We start from the raw sequence: 18,030 nt of genomic DNA, 5'->3' as shown, positions 1-18,030 counted from the left end.
AGTGTGTGTGTGTCAGGTTTTACAATGTTTGTGGGGACCCCGTAAAGTTATTTATTTTGTTTTTAAAAATACTATTTAATAACCTGTTTCATCATGAGTTTATTGAAATAATAACAGAAGTTGTATATACCCTTAGTCTTAAATAATCTACAACATTACCAGCCACTGCAGCTGTTAATTTGGGAGACGTTTAGGACATGTCGGGCACTGATGTGGTCCCTAACACATTATTGTTTTCATTAAACCTCAAATGAATAAAATGCTAGTCAAAAAAAAACAAATGCATCACGATAAAAGTGATTTTGAATCGGCCATAGTGAGTGGATTCAACTGAGTTATGGAATTTTGTTGTTGTATATGGCTAAATCTTAAAATGCATAGAGATATACATTTGATGTTTGTTAATGAATTATATTCTCAACTTGTTGATCAGGATGGAGGAAGCCATTCCACTGTGACTGAATATTCTGAGGTTGGGATCTCCAGAACCAGAGAGCAACAGTCTCCGAAATCTACAGACGCTGCAATGGAGGTATGCATCGCTTGTGCTTTAAAGCTACAGTTTGTCTGACTTCAGCCAATTGTTCGAGTCTTGAAATATAGTACACCCAAGCCCAGCTTAGTGGGTGTGTGTCAGGTTTTACAATGATTGTGGGGACCCCGTAAAGTTATTTATTTTGTTTTTAAAAATACTATTTAATAACCTGTTTCATCATGAGTTTATTGAAATAATAACAGAAAATGTTTGTACCCTTAGTCTTAAATAATCTACAACATTACCAGCCACTGCAGCTGTTAATTTGGGAGACGTTTAGGACATGTCGGGCACTGATGTGGTCCCTAACACATTATTGTTTTCATTAATCCTCAAATGAATAAAATGCTCGTCAAAAAAAGAACAAATGCATCACGATAAAAGTGATTTTGAATCGGCCATAGTGAGTGGATTCAACTGAGTTATGGAATTTTGTTGTTGTATATGGCTAAATCTTAAAATGCATAGAGATATACATTTGATGTTTGTTAATGAATTATATTCTCAACTTGTTGATCAGGATGGAGGAAGCCATTCCACTGTGACTGAATATTCTGAGGTTGGGATCTCCAGAAACAGAGAGCAACAGTCTCCGAAATCTACAGACGCTGCAAAGGAGGTATGCATCGCTTGTGCTTTAAAGCTGCAGTTTATCTAACTTCAGCCAATTGTTCGAGACTTGAAATACAGTACAGCCCAGCCCAGCTTAGTGTGTGTGTGTCAGGTTTTACAATGTTTGTGGGGACCCCGTAAAGTTATTTATTTTGTTTTTAAAAATACTATTTAATAACCTTTTTCATCATGAGTTTATTGAAATAATAACAGAAGTTGTATATACCCTTAGTCTGAAATAATCTACAACATTACAAGCCACTGCAGCTGTTAATTTGGGAGACGTTTAGGACATGTCGGGCACTGATGTGGTCCCTAACACATTATTGTTTTCATTAATCCTCAAATGAATAAAATGCTAGTCAAAAAAAGAACAAATGCATCACGATAAAAGTGATTTTGAATCGGCCATAGTGAGTGGATTCAACTGAGTTATGGAATTTTGTTGTTGTATATGGCTAAATCTTAAAATGCATAGAGATATACATTTGATGTTTGTTAATGAATTCTCAACTTGATCAGGATGGAGGAAGCCATTCCACTGTGACTGAATATTTTGAGGTTGGGATCTCCAGAAATAGAGAGCAACAGTCTCCGAAATCTACAGACGCTGCAATGGAGGTATGCATCGCTTGTGCTTTAAAGCTGCAGTTTATCTGACTTCAGCCAATTGTTCGAGACTTGAAATACAGTACAGCCCAGCCCAGCTTAGTGGGTGTGTGTCAGGTTTCACAATGTTTGTGGGGACCCCGTAAAGTTTTTTTTTTTTTTTTTTTTTTTTTTTAAGTACTATTTGATAACCTGTTTCATCATGAGTTTATTGAAATAATAACAGAAGTTGTATAAACTCTTAGTCTGAAATAATCTACAACATTACCATCCACTGCAGCTTTTTATTTGGGGGACTTTCAGTACTTCCTGGCTCTCCTGGGGTCCATTGCACACTATATTGTTAGCAAACAAAATGGATAAAATACATCAAGATAAAGTGACTTGGCATCAGCTATACTGAGACAGTCAAACTGATAAAATAAATGTTCTCATGGATTGCTAATGCTTAAAAATTGGTAGAAAATCTGTAGCAAGTACAGTGAGGTGCAGAAGTATTTGCACTCCTTGTGAGTTCACCCCTTAAGTAAATAGAGGATTAAAATGTCATTCATAGATGCATTTCCACTTATGGAGATATAGTTAAAAAAAAATAAATTTAAAAAACGCAGCTGGCATTGTATGATTTTTCTATAATTCAATTATAATTTACTGGGGTTCATAAGTATTTGCCCCCCCCGAGAAAATCAGTGCTAATGTATAGTGCAGAAGCAATTACAGAGGCTAGATGCTTTCACATATGGAAACGGGGATTTTGGCCCATTCCTCCACACAAATCTTCTTTAGATCTGTTGGGTTTTGAGGCTGTCGTTGAGAAACAGTTTCAGCTCCATCCAAAAATTTTCTATTGGGTTTAGATACGGAGTCTGGCTTGGCCACTCCAGAACCTTGATGTGGTCTTTACCCAGCCACTCCTCGGTCAGCTTGGCTGTGGGCTTTGGATCATTGTCATGTTGGAAGGTCAGGTGGCGTGTGGGTGGTTTCTCATGGAGTTAACCTGGACTTTTTTTTTTCAAGGTAGACTGACAACTCTTTGAATGTCATTACTAGGGCTGTCCCAAACGACGAGCTGTCCATTTACCTCCATATTCACTTCAAGCCGGTAGATTTTTGTTTCCAGTACTGCTATCTTCTGGAGCAGTTTGTGGCAATCATCCATTGACAGGGGAGGCATGTTGCTGCTACTTAGCTTCCGTTAGCCGAATTCCTCAGTTCCAGTCGCGATAAGGCAGGCTTGTGTTCCAGTAAAGACAAAAAAGCACTCTAAAAAGGCTAAAAAATGCTCAAAAAGCCTTTGTTTAAATATAAACAAGATTAAAAGAAAATTGCAAGACTTGCTGAGTAATTTAGAGGTGATTAAAAATGATTAAAAAGATGATTGAAGCATGAGAAGCAGGAGCAAAGCAGAGAGATGTCTGCAGGGTAGCGAAGCAGCAGGAAGAAACAAACCCAAAAACATAGTAACCTTTGCTATGTTTGGAGGTCATTTAATGTTGTGAATCAACCGTTAAAGTTGATAAAATTGCTCCCGTTTTTGCATTAGTTTTCTTCTGCCTACTTTTGACATGTGAAAATTTTAAGATTGTTTCATCCTTTAAAGACGGACTCAAGTCAAGATTTTGCAGATTAAGGAGTATTTTAGATAAAAAGTTGCTTAGGTTCGCTCGGAAGGTTTACTTCAACAGAGCCTTTCTGAAAAGTTTACTGCTCTAAAATGGCGGCTGTTTACGAACGCTACCACTTCTGTCATTTCGCATGTAGTTCTATATGCATGGGTTATCTAGGCGTAGATTGTATGCTGTCGGTTACAGTCAGGAAATATTTAACCCGCCTAGCATCGCATTTGCTACAGCGTCTCAACAAAAACTCTTCCCTCTCCGTGTCTGACTTTTCTCGCGTCATTCAACCAACGTATCAACGAACATTCTCGTTGCAGAAACGGTGACCAAATCCGAACGGATGAAAAAAAAAAAAACGTAATGCACGAAAAATGTGCAGATTTTGAACGTAACTTACGGCTTACACATTTAAAAATCAGTGCTCACTTGTACAAATTACGACGAGACCGTACAACTTGACAGGTATGAAGAATTAAAGTGCACCGTCACAGTTAGGTTGTAGCACTCTGTAGCACGGGACGTCCAACTATCAGTGGTCAGGGCGAAACTATGTGCTTTAGCAAAATCATCTTCGATGGCTTTGCTTGCCATTTCATAAATGTTGGGGATTAGGTTGTTGGAGAAATATGTCCGCGAGGGAACAATATAACGCGGGTCAAGCGTGGCAAATAAATTAACGAAGCCCGCTGTGTGTTTTCACTGGTGTCATCTTTGGAGTTGTCCTGCCCTGAGAAAGTGATATCTGTGTGAGAAAGTGATATCTGTGGGTGATGCTGGCTGAGGTGTCGGAGTCATGTCATAAAAGTGTTGCCATTAGCATGGGGAACAAGCGCTGAACAAAGCTTGCATTTTTTTTCTCTCAATAGTTTGTCTCCCTCCGCATTGTAGTCCACGGGGAAACCAAAATGTTGCCACACCGCAGATTTGAAAGACGCCGGTGCTTCCTCAAAATTCGGTCTCTCCACTCCTCCGCTCCCCATCGCTATTTGTTTTCTTTCTTGTTTCACTTACACTTCTCTCGTAAGCGCTCTCTGCTTCTATTACACAGGTGCTTGACAGCGATCCGACATTTACTTGCGGGGCGGGAATTTCTCCACAGCGGTGCTTCATGTCACACACAGGCACACAGAGGCCGATCAATTCATTCCACAAGCGTTCAGAATACATTAATTGCAAAACCGAAAAGGCGCGGTTCATAAAGGCGTATTGAACCGTACTGGGTGAACCATACGGTTCGGCTTTGAACCGCAAACCGTTGCACCACTAGTGACTGCGCTTCAAGTGTTCGTTCATAGCCGATGTGCTACCATGGTATGTGAGCCCAGCTTAGCAAAGAGTACACACGGTGGCACCCTCCATATTTTCCTTGAAATAATTCCAGGCTCTGGCTATTCTGGTCCGGTTTTTGGGCTTTTTGCCACTTTCAGGTGTTACCAATTCTGCCCTTTTGGTAATTGGCGGTGTTTTTAACTCCTCGCCGTACTGACAAGTGAACCAGTGATTCACTTGGTTCGTTGTCGTCTGTTCGTCTGATTTCCTCCTCCGGAAGGCGGCGGCGTGCATAAAAACACCGAGAGGCGTCGGATTGCTCTTTAGATACTTTTATTGACCAAAACAAAAATGTGGGGGATGCAGCCACTCAACTCCGCGATACCCACAAACTTTTCCAACTCCCTCTCTCTCGCTCCCTCTCTCTCGCTCGTCCACTTTCTTCCTATTTGCTCAATCTGACATTGGCGGTTACATTGAAATAACAGCGGCCCCCTTGGAGGTGCCAGTAACAACCGCTTGCATTGCGAGCGCCCGCCATTCTAAACTTTATCCGCATTAAAAAAAATTTTTAACCCGTCATTACCCGTCGACGCAATTACGTCATCGATGACATCGACTAGTCGGGACGGCTCTAGTTATAACTATTGCTGATTCTCAGGGGTACAAATACTTATGAACCTCAATAAATTACAAATAAATTAAAAAAATTACACAATGTGAGTTCCGGATTTTTTTAGATTGTCTGTATAAGTGGAAATGCATCTATGATTGAAATATCAGACCTCTACCTATTTTGTAAGTGGATGCAAATACTTCTGCTCCTCATTGTAAATATTGTCAACCTAAATCTCAACTTGTTGACAGGACGTACAGTTGAATTTAAGTGAATCTCCGGAATTTGAGATGTCAAGCACCACCGAGCATTCCTCTCTAGGACCTACGAAGTCAGAAGTGAAGGTACTTTTTGTTTTTCAATGTTGGATATATACCGTTTTTGATATTTGTGTGTAGACCTCTTTCCTCTGTGACAGTATTCAGCAATTCATGGTTTCTTTGTTCTTTAGAAATTGGATTCAAACCATTCTTTTCCCATGGACAAAAAAAACCTGCACAATATGGGTTTGGTTAACTACACTGATTCTGATGAATCTCAGGAGCTATCCATAAATCTTTACCAAAGTACTATCCCAAAGCTCAGGAGAACTAAATGTATGCAGGTCAACAGCACACTTAGCCGTTATCAGGTATGTATTAGGTAGAAGTGTGCAAAATTTCCGATTCTTAGATTATTCGCGATTCGGCCGTGGAAGATTCGAGAACGATTCACAAACATCCAAATTCCGATTATTGAAATATGCCAAGTAAAGCAGAAGTACGACACACTCAGCGCGCCGCGCGGTCTTCGGTACGCAATTAGGGACGGAGCGAGAGTAGCTAAACATCATGCTTCTCATTACCCGGCCCCTCGGGTAACGCCAATGCTCAGCTCACGGCTCTAGCTCAACTCATGCCACGAGATAAAAAAAAAAACAACAACATACCTGACTGCTGCCGAAAAGCTGCTACAAGCCACATTATGTTACGGTAGATATCATTTATATAGGACTAGATGCATTATAGCTTCGGTATCGTTACCAGCACATCTAAAAAAAAAACTAGATGCGGGCGTTAGTAACGGCCGCCATCTTAAAGCAGTACACTTCCCTGCAAGGCTGTTGTTGCGAACCTTCCAAGCGAACCTAATTAACTTTTTATCTAAAATACTCCTAAATCGGTAAAATATTGACTTGAATCTATCTTTAAAATAGTTTTAAAACTTTTACATGTTGAAAGTAGACAAAAGAGAAATTATGGAATAACAACTTTAACGGTTGATTCACAACATTAAATTAATTGAAAGTAGTTTAAAGCTGCTGATATAGAATGGGGACTGGAGTTTTTTAATCAACTGTTATTTTTGTATATTTGTTTACTGCTATATGTTAACTTGATATTGAAACAGTAGTTTGGTTTAGCCTGAGAGGATTTTTGAACAATTTTGGAACTAATGTACAAAACAAATTTAAAAAAAAAAAAAAAAAAAAAAGAGTGGGGTGCATCAATAATCGTTTTATAATCGAATCTGAGCCTCTGAATCGTAATCGAATCGTTAGGTGCCCAAAGATTCCCAGCTCTAGTATTAGGAATTGTGTTGAGTCTTTTCATTGGTCGTCTGCCTTCTTTCCTTTATAAGTTTTTTTTTCTAGGTGGGAAATGAAATTGACGGTAATGGAGAGCTTCTTTACTCCACCTCAGAGGACAGTGGAGATGAATATATTCCAGGCACAAGTGAGGAATCAGATGAGAGTGAAGGTTTGCAATGTGTCGACTCTCTCGTTAAGAAGGATATCATCAAAGATTTGTTTCACCTTACAAATACCTCAAAAGCCTCCTCGATGCCATCTGTTATGCACGTTGATGGACCATCTCCTCAGCATATACCCAAACGTCAGTCCACCAAACGGAAACAAAAGTCACCCAAAAAAGGAAAAGGTAAGTTTCCTGAGATGTTTTTAATGTTGATTTCAATGTTTATTTCTCTAATTAACTTTTCAGATATACTGTATATATATTTTCATTTATTTTGGAAATGATATTGTGATGTGCTAGTACATTTACAGTGCTTGGGCTAGTTGACTGTGCACTACGCAACAGCCATATTTAGAACAGCGTGTCATGGACTAAATGACTTGACTAATTTGAAACAAATTTAATGATGAATGTTTGTTTTTGTAAAGGTCGACAACCGGTTAAAAAGAAGCCATGGAAGAAAGAGGTCTTGGCTGTTGAGAAGCATATGATGTCATTCATCACTACCTGCCGTGTTCCACGGAAGAGCGACTGCGATGACTGCCTTAAAAAGGAACAAGTAGCACTCAAAAACAGGCATTGGTCAGCAGTAAAATTTTACATTAAAAACAAGATCACAGATCTCAAAAGGAGAGTTTAGGGGGATGTAGGGGTTATATATGGTGACCCTTTTTATATTGCTATATGTGCTTTGTGACCATCTCTACAGACCTCCGTGAAGTTGCCCCATCAGATGAAAATTTATATAAAAATGATGGCAATAGTTTGTGCGTTTTTTTTTTTTTTTTTGTGTCCTGCTATTGTTGCGATATTTATCTCTTATAGGTTTGAGGTCAATCAACCTCCCATTTTGATTTAAAAAATGGTGTCAATTGTTTGTGCTGTAAAAAATTGTCGTTTGTGCTGCGATCGTTTTATAGATATTGAGATATTAATTTCGAGTGAAGACGTCATAACTCCCATGGCTGACGGAGCTTATCAACTCTCAATAACAGAGGGCTGTCCAAACAACTAGCACGAACGTATCAGGAACGAATGGCACTTCTGGTCCATTTTGCGGTTAATGAGGAGCTGAGGGTGACGTCATCACTCGTAATTCAAATCTCAAGCCCCCCCATTCACTACAAAATGGACCCGAATTCGTTTCTGCTCGTTATTGACACCCTCGTTATTGAGACTTGATACGCTCCGTGAGCCATGGGAGTTATGACATCCTCACTGGAAATTAATATCTAAATATATATAAAATGATACCAGCATAAACAACATTTTTTACAGCACAAATGATTGACATTTTCATATAAATTTGCGACTGATGGGGTGGAGGGACTTCACGGAGGTCTGTACAGATGGTCACAAAGCACATATAGCAATACACGAAGTGTCGTCCTTTTTTTTTTTTAACTTCTGTGTCATCCTTTTGAAGTTGTGCTGTGGCAATTGGGGTTCTTGCTTTTGCCAGTTTGCAATCGCGCTTTAGAAATTGGGGATCGTGTTGTGGCAGGTTGCATTCGTGCTTTTCTTTTGCAAAGTGTTTGGTCTTTTGCATTTTGCCTCACACCTCTCGGCCATGGTAGATATGCCATTGATAGTTAAGTTTGTGTATAACTGTTTGCACTTGTTTCGTCTGTTTTGAAGCGATACAGCAGTTAAGAGAGAATAAAGACGATGACTTACCTTGTGCATGTTGCACTTCACTGTTACTGGCTAAAACTTTTCGAACTATAACCCCCCCCTTCGACTTGCGGTTTACGGTCAAGTGTTGCCTATCTATGGATTTTTAGAACCTAAAGTGCACTCCTGCGGCTAAAAGTCGAGTGCAGCCTATGTAAACAACCAATTATTTGTAAATATTGCTGATTGTTTGAACCCCAAACTTTTGAACCGTAGTGTACAGTCTGAAATTCCAGTAAATTTTTATCCAACATAAGGTAGAATTTAAACTGTAAATGTATCGTAATTAATGCAGTGATATACAATGATCCCTCGTTTTTCGTGGTTAAAGGGGATCCCCCCATTATAATCGAAATCGGCGAAGTAGATGTGTAGCTTATTTACATTAAAAAAAAAAAAAAAATTCTTTTTTGTGTGTGTTCAATGCTTTTACTCAGATTTAGCATTGGAAAGAGTATAGTTTACTATAACAGTATTATTCTTTAAATTCTTCATTGACTGAGTCCTCTCAAATCAACTTGCTGTTTAGCAAGCAAATATCAGCGATGGACTGAGGGCGCAATGTAGCGAGGGATCACTGTAGTTCTTATATGGCTATGCAGTGATTTATTTGAGCAATGCTAGAACAACCTGTGCAAAGTTACTACAGAAATTGAATATCAGAAGTCCAAGACAAAGAATAACTTAATGCCAAGAGGAAAAAAAAAAAGTTTTAAGGCACATTCCATTAAAATATTATGTGTCAGTTTTGACACATCAATGGTCACTGAAGAAAATGCACATATAAAAAAAACTTAATACTACCTGGTCAATTAGTAGTTTTATGGCATGTTCTTCGGGTGACATAGAGTGGTTCCACAAAGTCACAATGATCTGACATTTGTGTGGGTGGTGTGCATTATTACCGTCCCCAGAAGTAGGCATGATCTGACGTTTTTCTAACTGGTACCCAGAAAGGGAGAAAAACAGATGGTGTGCATAGTTACTGACCCCAGAAGAAGGTATGATCTGACGTTTGTGTAAGCGGTACCAAGAAGAGAGGAAAAAACGGTCAGTGTGTAAAGTTACTGACCCCAGAAGTAAGTATGATCTGAGGTTTGTGTAAGCGGTACCCAGGAAGGGATAAAAACAGGTATTGTGTATCGTTATTGACCCCATAAGTGACGAAAACGAAAAAATGTCCCCATAAGTCGGTCTGTAGTCAGGTCGATGCCTCTATACTTTGTCTAAATGGAAATTTAAAGTGATTTTTGCATTGTACAATTTTCGAGGATGCTCCCTGATTTTTTTCAGCTCTCTACGACATTCAGAAAGGGTGGTCCCCATAATGCACGGTCTTGTCAGGTGTCCCTACAATGACAGAAAAACAAGGCTGTGTGTGTGTGTGTGTGTGTGTGTGCTCCCGCGGCCAGGGGATACAAATTTTGACGTCGGTAACTACATTGGTAAGACATCGGTGGTGGCTCTGTAGTACAATTTGCATCTTTAGTGGGGCAAACTGAAACTTCGCTCAACATTTTGGCGGTGCTCTTTGGCGTGTCATGGTCCACATTTTCAATCCTTGGATCTTGCTCAGTAGTTGTTGTTGCTTTTGAAAGCTTAGGTTTGAAAAACTTACGTATATCTGTCTTGCCTCTTCGGTCCTCTTCGGTCGGTCGGTTTTGGCTAAGCAAAGCAAATGACCATCTGAGGTGCTTAGCACATGATCTGTTCAGAAAATAATTTTGACACATTATAAAAATATCTATGTTTATTTCATTCATTTTTTTATTGCTTTACAACTTTTATTGACAATATCTTAACGGGAAACTCTTAATTTTCAAATCATATATAGGAAACTCCATATATTACATGCAATGACACTTTTCGGCCCCCGAGAGTCTGGCCCCGGCGCCCCCTTAAACTCTGCGTATGGTATATACATAGATATGCGATATCTATGGGTAGGAAGGCTTCCGTCTACAGTGCTGTGCGTGGTTCATTTGAAGTGTTCTGTGAGACGTCCCCCCATCACGCTGGTAGGTGGACTGGAGATACCCTCCGACCAGTCGGAGATGTTGGAGCGCGGCGAGCAGCTGGACCAGCGATCGGGCGAGCCGGGCGATGGCGTTAGAAAGTGTCGCTCGGCGGGATGGAAATGGGCCGCTGCCATCCACGTGCCGCCGTAGGCCGTCATCTGAGGAGGACCGGCGCAAAGGGCGCCCATCATACCAGAGAGCCAGCCGGCCGACGCCGGCATGTGGCGGAGGCAAGGCAAAGGCGAGTCGGCCGGGGACAAGACGGCCGAGCTGTCTGACGGGCCCGCCGCTTTGGCGTCCTGTTGAAAATGAATAGGAAATTTTGGCCATTTAAAATGAAAGGGAAATCTTTTGGCAAATTTTGGCAGAACTGTACGTTTTTGGCAAAAGCTCTATTCAACTTTTGTGCTCCTTCACTTCCTGAAATTTTTGATGTATGAGTCATGTGAATCAGATAAAAATTTTAAGATAAATTTGGATTTTTTTTGTCAAAAACCCTGCCATTTTGTGCAAACGGTTATTTTGGTGTCAAACAAAAGCGTGGTGCGAGAATTCTGGTCGTTTTGGTGCCGATGGGTCAGATGATGTCAGACAGGCGGCGTGCCGAAGGGGGAAAAAAAACCTGAATATTATCTGATTGTAGCTTTGCATTAAATGCCTCAAAATCGACAGGGAATGATCTCATTTCAACAGGAAGTAACCCTGATATGCGTCAAAATCAAGGGCGTAGGTTTGGTCTCAACATTGGTAGGGATGATATAACAGCATAACCTGCATGTACACTTTTTGCTGGGGACGGGACAGACCAAACAGATTATTGAACGGGGGTCAGGGATACATTTCGCACAAATATGAACCTAATTTATTTATAGGCTAAATGATGAATGCAAAATACATCTGTATTGGCTTATACTAAAAATGAATGAAAAAAAATCTGAGATATCCAAGGACCAGTCTACATCTGAGGCATACTAGACTACCCCAACACTCGAACCAATGTACTCTCATGAAATTCTGATGTGTGATTTCATTTCACAGATTTTTTTATTTTATTTTCTAATGTCAGTTCATGTTCATGTCAGTGTCTCTTTGAAGAGGACCCATTCTTGGATAGCTTCCTGATTTTGTTTTTAATTGTAATAAAGGAAAGGGACTTGCACTCTGAAGCCACTGTGTTGCATTACCGTAATGCACATAATGCAGACAATGATCCAAATGAGGGATGATAGCTTCACTTCTTTGTTCCTTGTGGAGGCTGGCCTGACCGCAGTAGTTTTGCAGGTCAGCATTCACTTAATAATGGTTGGTTCTATTCTATCTTTATAACATATGGGAAGGGAAGACATATGAAGAAGATCACAGAAGATCTAAATTACCTCTAGAACTGAACTCATTATATAATGCCAATAAGGTTGTTTAAAAGTTTGTGGGACAATTTGAGCATCCTGAAAAGTTGCTAGTGTTATGTGACATCCCTACCGTCCCTATGCAAAACTACGCCCTTGGTCAAAATAAACAGAATGTAACCTAAGAAGTCTTCATACTCAACCTAGAATATTCTTTCCACCAATACATTTTTTCTATAATTTTGGGTGACTACTTTTACAGTACTTCAACTACAGTACTTGAGTAATATTATTTACATTGGCATTGAATTTTCGCTTACTGTACTGATTTGAATTTTTTTCAAAATAAATCAGAAGCAATTAAAAGCAGCTACTCAGACTTCAGTAATCTTTTTGCCAAATACTTTTTTACTTCTTCTTGAGTGAAATTATTGGATGACTACTTTGACTTGTACTTGAGTAATACAGTGGTACCCAGGGGTGAAAGTGGGCGGGAACGGTCAGGAACGCAGTTCTGGTATAAGATTAATGGGAGGAGCGCAGTTCCGGTATACGGTGCTTTGATTCCGAAAATATGCTGGCAACTGTCAAAACGCTATGTAAAAACAAAAAAATACAAAGCTGCCACACATGCATTTCATCTCTAAAAAGAAAACAAACTACCAACATCAGATTTACATGTGTGTAAATCTGATGTTGGTAGCTTGTGTATACAAGTGTACACACTTGCGTATACACGAGTGTTAACAACAAGCATAATAAAGTGCTTGTGTTGGGTAATCCCTTTCCTCCGATATTTATGATTTATTTTATTCCACGGACGGTATGGAGGTTTCCCCAGCTGCTGCAGTTATCCGAATCTGACGATGACGAGCCACGTCAATGTGCGAATGCACGCAGCAAAGCAAAACGCCTGGACTCATTTATCCGTTCAATTGGCTGACATACTAACATGTGATCACCAGAGATAGTTAGCTCTGATTGGTTCAAATGTGCATGTATGTCTGAAACAGCAAAAAAAAAAAAAAAAAAAAAAAAAAAGGGCAATGCAACAGAAAATGGATCGAATCTTAAAGAGCAACGAAAGAGATAAGGTGGCTTATTTATCATATTTAGTTTTATTTGCTCTGATGGGGAGGTTCAGAACATTTTAGCTGTCAATGTGAACTTTGGACTTATATTTGTTCATTTATGTTAGGCTACTTATTCATTTCCTTATGATTAAAAAAGTAAATGCGCGATCTTCAAATTATATTCCATTTCACTCCGCATAATGTAAGTCATTTGTACTTATTTTTCTGAATGTATGTTACTTATATCCTTATTATTAAAAAACACAACAAAAGTTAATGTTTACATTATCTTCAATTTTAATATACATCCTATGTTGTTAAGTAGTTAAAATTGAGATTTGGGATTAAGTATGTGAGGAAATGAGGGAAAATAAAAATTAGGAGACGGTGGTTGGGGTTATAGCTGTTTTTGTTAGCTTTTATTTTGCAAATCATTGAAAAAATACAATTTGAATGATAATCAGTTTTTGTATGTGTTATAGAAATAACTGACCAAAACAGTTTTTTTTTTTGCATTTCAGTAGTTTTGACACCCCCCCCCCCCCCAAGAAAAAACAAACAAAAAAAGTACTAACTAAATAAATAAATAAAATTTCTGGCTCCGTGGCGACCTTCACGTTGGGGAGTTCAGGCAAGAAATTCTAACCACTTTCACCCCTAGTGGTACCTCTACATAAGAAATTAATGTGTTCCAGGACCTTGTTTGTAAATCGAAATGGTTGTAGGTCGAGCAGGATTTTCCTATAAGAATACATTATAATTCCATTCATTCGTTCCACAGTCCGAAAACCTACACTAAATCCTTAATAAATACTGCTGGTATTATATACTATGTACTGGTACTAAGTACTACATAGATATCAGTTAGACAAAGCAAAACAAATATATTATGAATAAAAATTGGAATATTAACACAATAATAATAATAATAATAATACCTGTAATAAAGTGACGAATCGGGTTCTAATGGGCCGAATGTGTTTTCGTGGTGTACCTGAACGACTCGCATGGCTGACTTGACAGAGTGATCCTGAGTGAGATTTCACTTTGTTTACTTTGTTCCGCTGCGGAGGACGGTAGGCCTTGCACAAGTTGATGGAATAAATGATTAGAAACCTGACGAAGTTGGCAATTTCTTTGGCGCTGTTACCGCAATAATAATTGTCACCTTAACTTGTAAAGACTGGCAAAAGGAGGTTGGAGGAGGACCGTCGAGAGTAGACATTCTACGGCTGTATTGTTAAGCCAGTTCACAGATGCGCAACCCTCGCTCATATTTTTCTATCATTTTCATTTCAATGGTAAGCATCACCTTTTTCCTTTTTCCACCAACTGCACTAACATTGTTGGAACCCCTGTTGATTTCTCTCACAAGAAAATCTACCTTGCGTCCGTCTTGCGGGACAACAAACTGCGACACTATCATAGATCGTCGTATTTTGAGCATGTTGTTGGATGTACAAATAACTGGCGAGTCAAATTTTACGTCGAATGTCGAAAAGATTGTGTGTCGAAGCGATCATATCTCGAGGTAGCACTGTATTATTTCTGTATTATTTTGAAGTAACACTACTCTTAGTAGCCACGCACCCACCTCCATCTGCGGGCTCCTCCTCTTCCCGTGGCAGGGCTTGGCTTTTCGGGGAGGCTTCCCTGTTCTTTCGGACGATGCGCAGGCGGCAGGGGAGGCCGGCAGCGGCGGGGGGGCGCGCTCGTCCATCAGACTCACTATATCGTGGTGCAGGCGCTCCTGGGCAGCGTCGCGCGGGAGGCGGTCCACGTGGTCGCTGATCTCCCGGTTGGCAAAGTGTTCAAGCAAGACTTTGCAAGTCTTGTAGCTTCCTTCCCGGGCTGCTAGGAAAAGTGGCGTTTCCTCCTGCGCGCAAAACACGGCTGTTGATTTTGGGTCACTTCCTGTTAATGAAGGGTGACCGTGTTGATTTTGAGGCAATTTGAAGTGACTTTCAGTCGATGTCAAATAGGGTGAACATACTGTATTTTGATTTCCAAACAATAGTACACTCAGCCCGGCCTCGAGATACTTGAATTTTACTCGAAGAATACTCAAAGGTACCTATATCACTTTAATATATTTAAAGTGTGCCTCCTCCGTCTGGATGAAAAAATTCAGTATTATATAAAAAAAATATTGCCTTATAGTATATATTATTTACTATACAGCAAAAATTTCTTTTACTCAGCAGGTTACAGGTTACCCATCAGGCTTTATTTTTCCCCCAAAAACGCAAATAAAAAAAAAAAAACCAAAATAACACTGCAGACAAATACAATATACTGTATCTCTGTGTACACAGACATATAACCCAATAGACAACAGAAGACACATGATCGACATTAATAGGAGATTAATTCACAGATCCGGTTGTTCCTTCAAGTGGATTGTCAGATGACTTTTTCAGTGGAGACTTTTTATTAACAAAATAGAACCGGCGTTGGACACTGCCACTTAACAAGGCGCTCCCGCCCAATTTCAAATAACACCTGCCTCTCTCTCTCTTCTGCCCTGGCCAATTTCTTCTTCTGCGCTGTATTTGTATTGCCAGTCATATTTAAAAAGGATAGGGGTCCGTTGGGGATGCCGGTAACACAATACAACAGCATACAGCGGGGCAAATATAAGTATTTAGTCAACCACTACTTGTGCAAGTTCTCCCACTTGAAAATATTAGAGAGGCCTGTAATTGCCAACATGGGTAAACCTCAGCCATGAGAGACAGAATGTGGACCCCCCCCAGAAAATCACATTTTTTGATTTTTAAAGAATTCATTTAAAAATCATGGTGGAAAATAAGTATTTGGTCAATACCAAAAGTTCATCTCAATACTTTGACATGTACCCTTTGTTGGCAATAACGGAGGCCAAACGTTTTCTATAACTCTTCACAAGCTTTTCATACAACGTTGCTGGTATTTTGGCCCATTCCTCCACGCAGATCTCCTCTAGAGCAGTGATGTTTTGGGGCTGTCGTTGGGCAACACGGACTTTCAACTCCCTCCACAGATTTTCTATGGGGTTGAGATCTGGCCACTCCAGGACCTTGAAATGCTTCTACGAAGCCACTCCTTTGTTGCCCTGGCTGTGTGTTTGGGATCACTGTCATGCTGAAAGACCCAGCCACGTCTCATGTTCAATGCCCTTGCTGATGGAAGGAGATTTTCACTCAAAATCTCTCGATACATGGCCCTATTCATTCTTTCTTTTACATCAGTCGTCCTGGGCCCTTTGCAGAAAAACAGCCCCAAAGCAAGATGTTTCCACCCCATGCTTCACAGTGCGTATGGTGTTCTTCGGATGCAATTCAGTATTCTTCTCCCAACACGAGAACCTGTGTTTCTACCAAAAAGTTCTATTTTGGTTTCATCTGACTGTAACACATTTTCCCAGTCCTCTTCTGGATCATCCAAATGCTCTCTAGTGAACCGCAGACTGGCCTGGATGTGTACTGGCTTCAGCAGGCGGACACGTCTGGCCGTGCAGGATTTGAGTCCCTGGCGGCGCCTTGTGTTACTGATAGTAGCCTTTGTTACTGTGGTCCCAGCTCTCTGTAGGTTATTCACTAGGTCCCCCCGTGTGGTTCTGGGATTTTTGCTCACTGTTCTTGTTATCATTTTGACGCCACGGGGTGAGATCTTGCATGGAGCCCCAGATCGAGGGAGATTATCAGTGGTCTTTTATGTATTCCATTTTCTAATAATTGCTCCCACAGTTGATTGCTTTACCCCAAGGAAAGAGTGAAGAGTTACAGAAAACGTTTGGCCTCCGTCATTGCTAACAAAGGGTACATAACAAAGTATTGAGATGAACTTTTGGTATTGACCAAATACTTATTTTCCACCATGATTTGCAAATAAATTCTTTAAAAATCAAACAATGTGATTTTCTGGTTTTTTTTCCCACATTCTGTCCCTCATGGTTGAGGTTTACCCATGTTGACAATTACAGGCCTCTCTAATCTTTTCAAGTAGGAGAACTTGCACAATTGGTGGTTGACTAAATAGTTATTTCACCCGCTGTAAACTTGTCTTAGAACTACGCCGTCTCCCCCTACTAGTAGGAGTCACGGCAACGCAGGCAGGCGTTGCTCCCCAGCAGCCTGAGGGATCCTCTTCAAATAGGTCCCGTAAAAAATCATGTAAACCGGATATTTTCATAAATTTATAAAACCTGGCCGGACGATACGGACAGGACGTGAAAAGTGGACATGTCTGGGCAAAAGAGGCCGTTTGGTCACCCTAATGTCAGGTCACTTCTTTTTAATTTTGGGAAATTTCTGAGTCAATTCCTGTTGATTTCAAGTCATTTCCTGTTGATTTGGGGGAAATTTCATCTTACTTCTTATTGATATGGTAAATGGTGGCCTTTCCACCTTCAAGGCCCTCAAAGCGCATCACACTACATCAAGAAAATGACCCCAATATCAACCAGAAGTCAACTAAAAAAGCCCCCATATCACCAGGAAGCGACCCAGAAATGCTCCAAAAGGTGCAGTTAGTGACTGAAAATCAAGAGGAAATGACCTGAAAATAGGGTTGTTCCGATCATGTTTTTTTGCTCCTGATCCGATCCCAATCGTTTTAGTTTGAGTATCTGCCGATCCCGATATTTCCCGATCCGATTGCTTTTTTTTTTTTTTTGCTCCCGATTCAATTCCTATCATTCCCGATAATTTTTTCGATCATATACATTTTGGCAATGCATTACAAAAAAAAGAATAAAACTCGGACGGATATATACATTCAACATACAGTACATAAGTACTTTATTTGTTTATTATGACAATAAATCCTCAAGATGGCATTTACATTATTAACATTCTTTCTGTGAGAGGGATCCATGGATAGAAAGACTTGTAATTCTTAAAGGATAAATGTGACTTTGTATATTGTGACTAAATATTCCCA

The 18,030-nt window shown here is 40.0% G+C and overlaps 2 protein-coding genes across 3 annotated transcripts in view; one reads left to right on the top strand and one right to left on the bottom strand.

The window, feature by feature from the left end:
• Positions 1-501: 501 nt before the first annotated feature.
• On the top strand, positions 502-9,730 carry LOC130909584 (uncharacterized). 2 transcript variants are annotated; one of them, XM_057826254.1, is made up of 5 exons: positions 502-532; positions 5,512-5,604; positions 5,712-5,891; positions 6,894-7,179; positions 7,425-9,730. In XM_057826254.1, exons 1-5 carry the CDS (start codon positions 527-529, stop codon positions 7,634-7,636), a joined length of 777 nt encoding a protein of 258 aa, XP_057682237.1. In that variant the 5' UTR covers positions 502-526; the 3' UTR covers positions 7,637-9,730. The 2 variants fall into 2 exon arrangements, with proteins under 2 accessions (XP_057682237.1, XP_057682236.1); XM_057826253.1 differs by lacking the exon at positions 502-532 and adding an exon at positions 1,722-1,768.
• A 698-nt stretch (positions 9,731-10,428) lies between these two features.
• LOC130909886 (neurogenic locus notch homolog protein 1-like) overlaps positions 10,429-18,030 on the bottom strand; it is a 51,314-nt gene continuing 43,712 nt past the window's right edge. Inside the window, exons 8-9 of the mRNA XM_057826817.1 lie at positions 14,698-14,983; positions 10,429-10,987 (exon numbers count right to left, since the gene is read on the bottom strand). Coding sequence (XP_057682800.1) covers positions 10,608-10,987; positions 14,698-14,983 — 666 coding nt within the window. The 3' untranslated portion in view covers positions 10,429-10,607. The remainder of the gene's footprint in view (positions 10,988-14,697; positions 14,984-18,030) is intronic.

The sequence above is a fragment of the Corythoichthys intestinalis genome, chromosome 21 (genome assembly GCF_030265065.1).
Source record: "Corythoichthys intestinalis isolate RoL2023-P3 chromosome 21, ASM3026506v1, whole genome shotgun sequence".
Classification (NCBI taxonomy): domain Eukaryota; kingdom Metazoa; phylum Chordata; class Actinopteri; order Syngnathiformes; family Syngnathidae; genus Corythoichthys; species Corythoichthys intestinalis.
Note: the sequence above shows the minus strand (reverse complement) of the source record. Positions and strands in the feature narration are given on the sequence as shown.

Coding starts and splice junctions, on each gene's coding strand:
- LOC130909584 (XM_057826254.1), top strand. Junction 5,605..5,711: donor CTACGAAGTCAGAAGTGAAG/GTACTTTTTGTT, acceptor TTTGTTCTTTAG/AAATTGGATTCAAACCATTC. Junction 7,180..7,424: donor GTCACCCAAAAAAGGAAAAG/GTAAGTTTCCTG, acceptor GTTTTTGTAAAG/GTCGACAACCGGTTAAAAAG.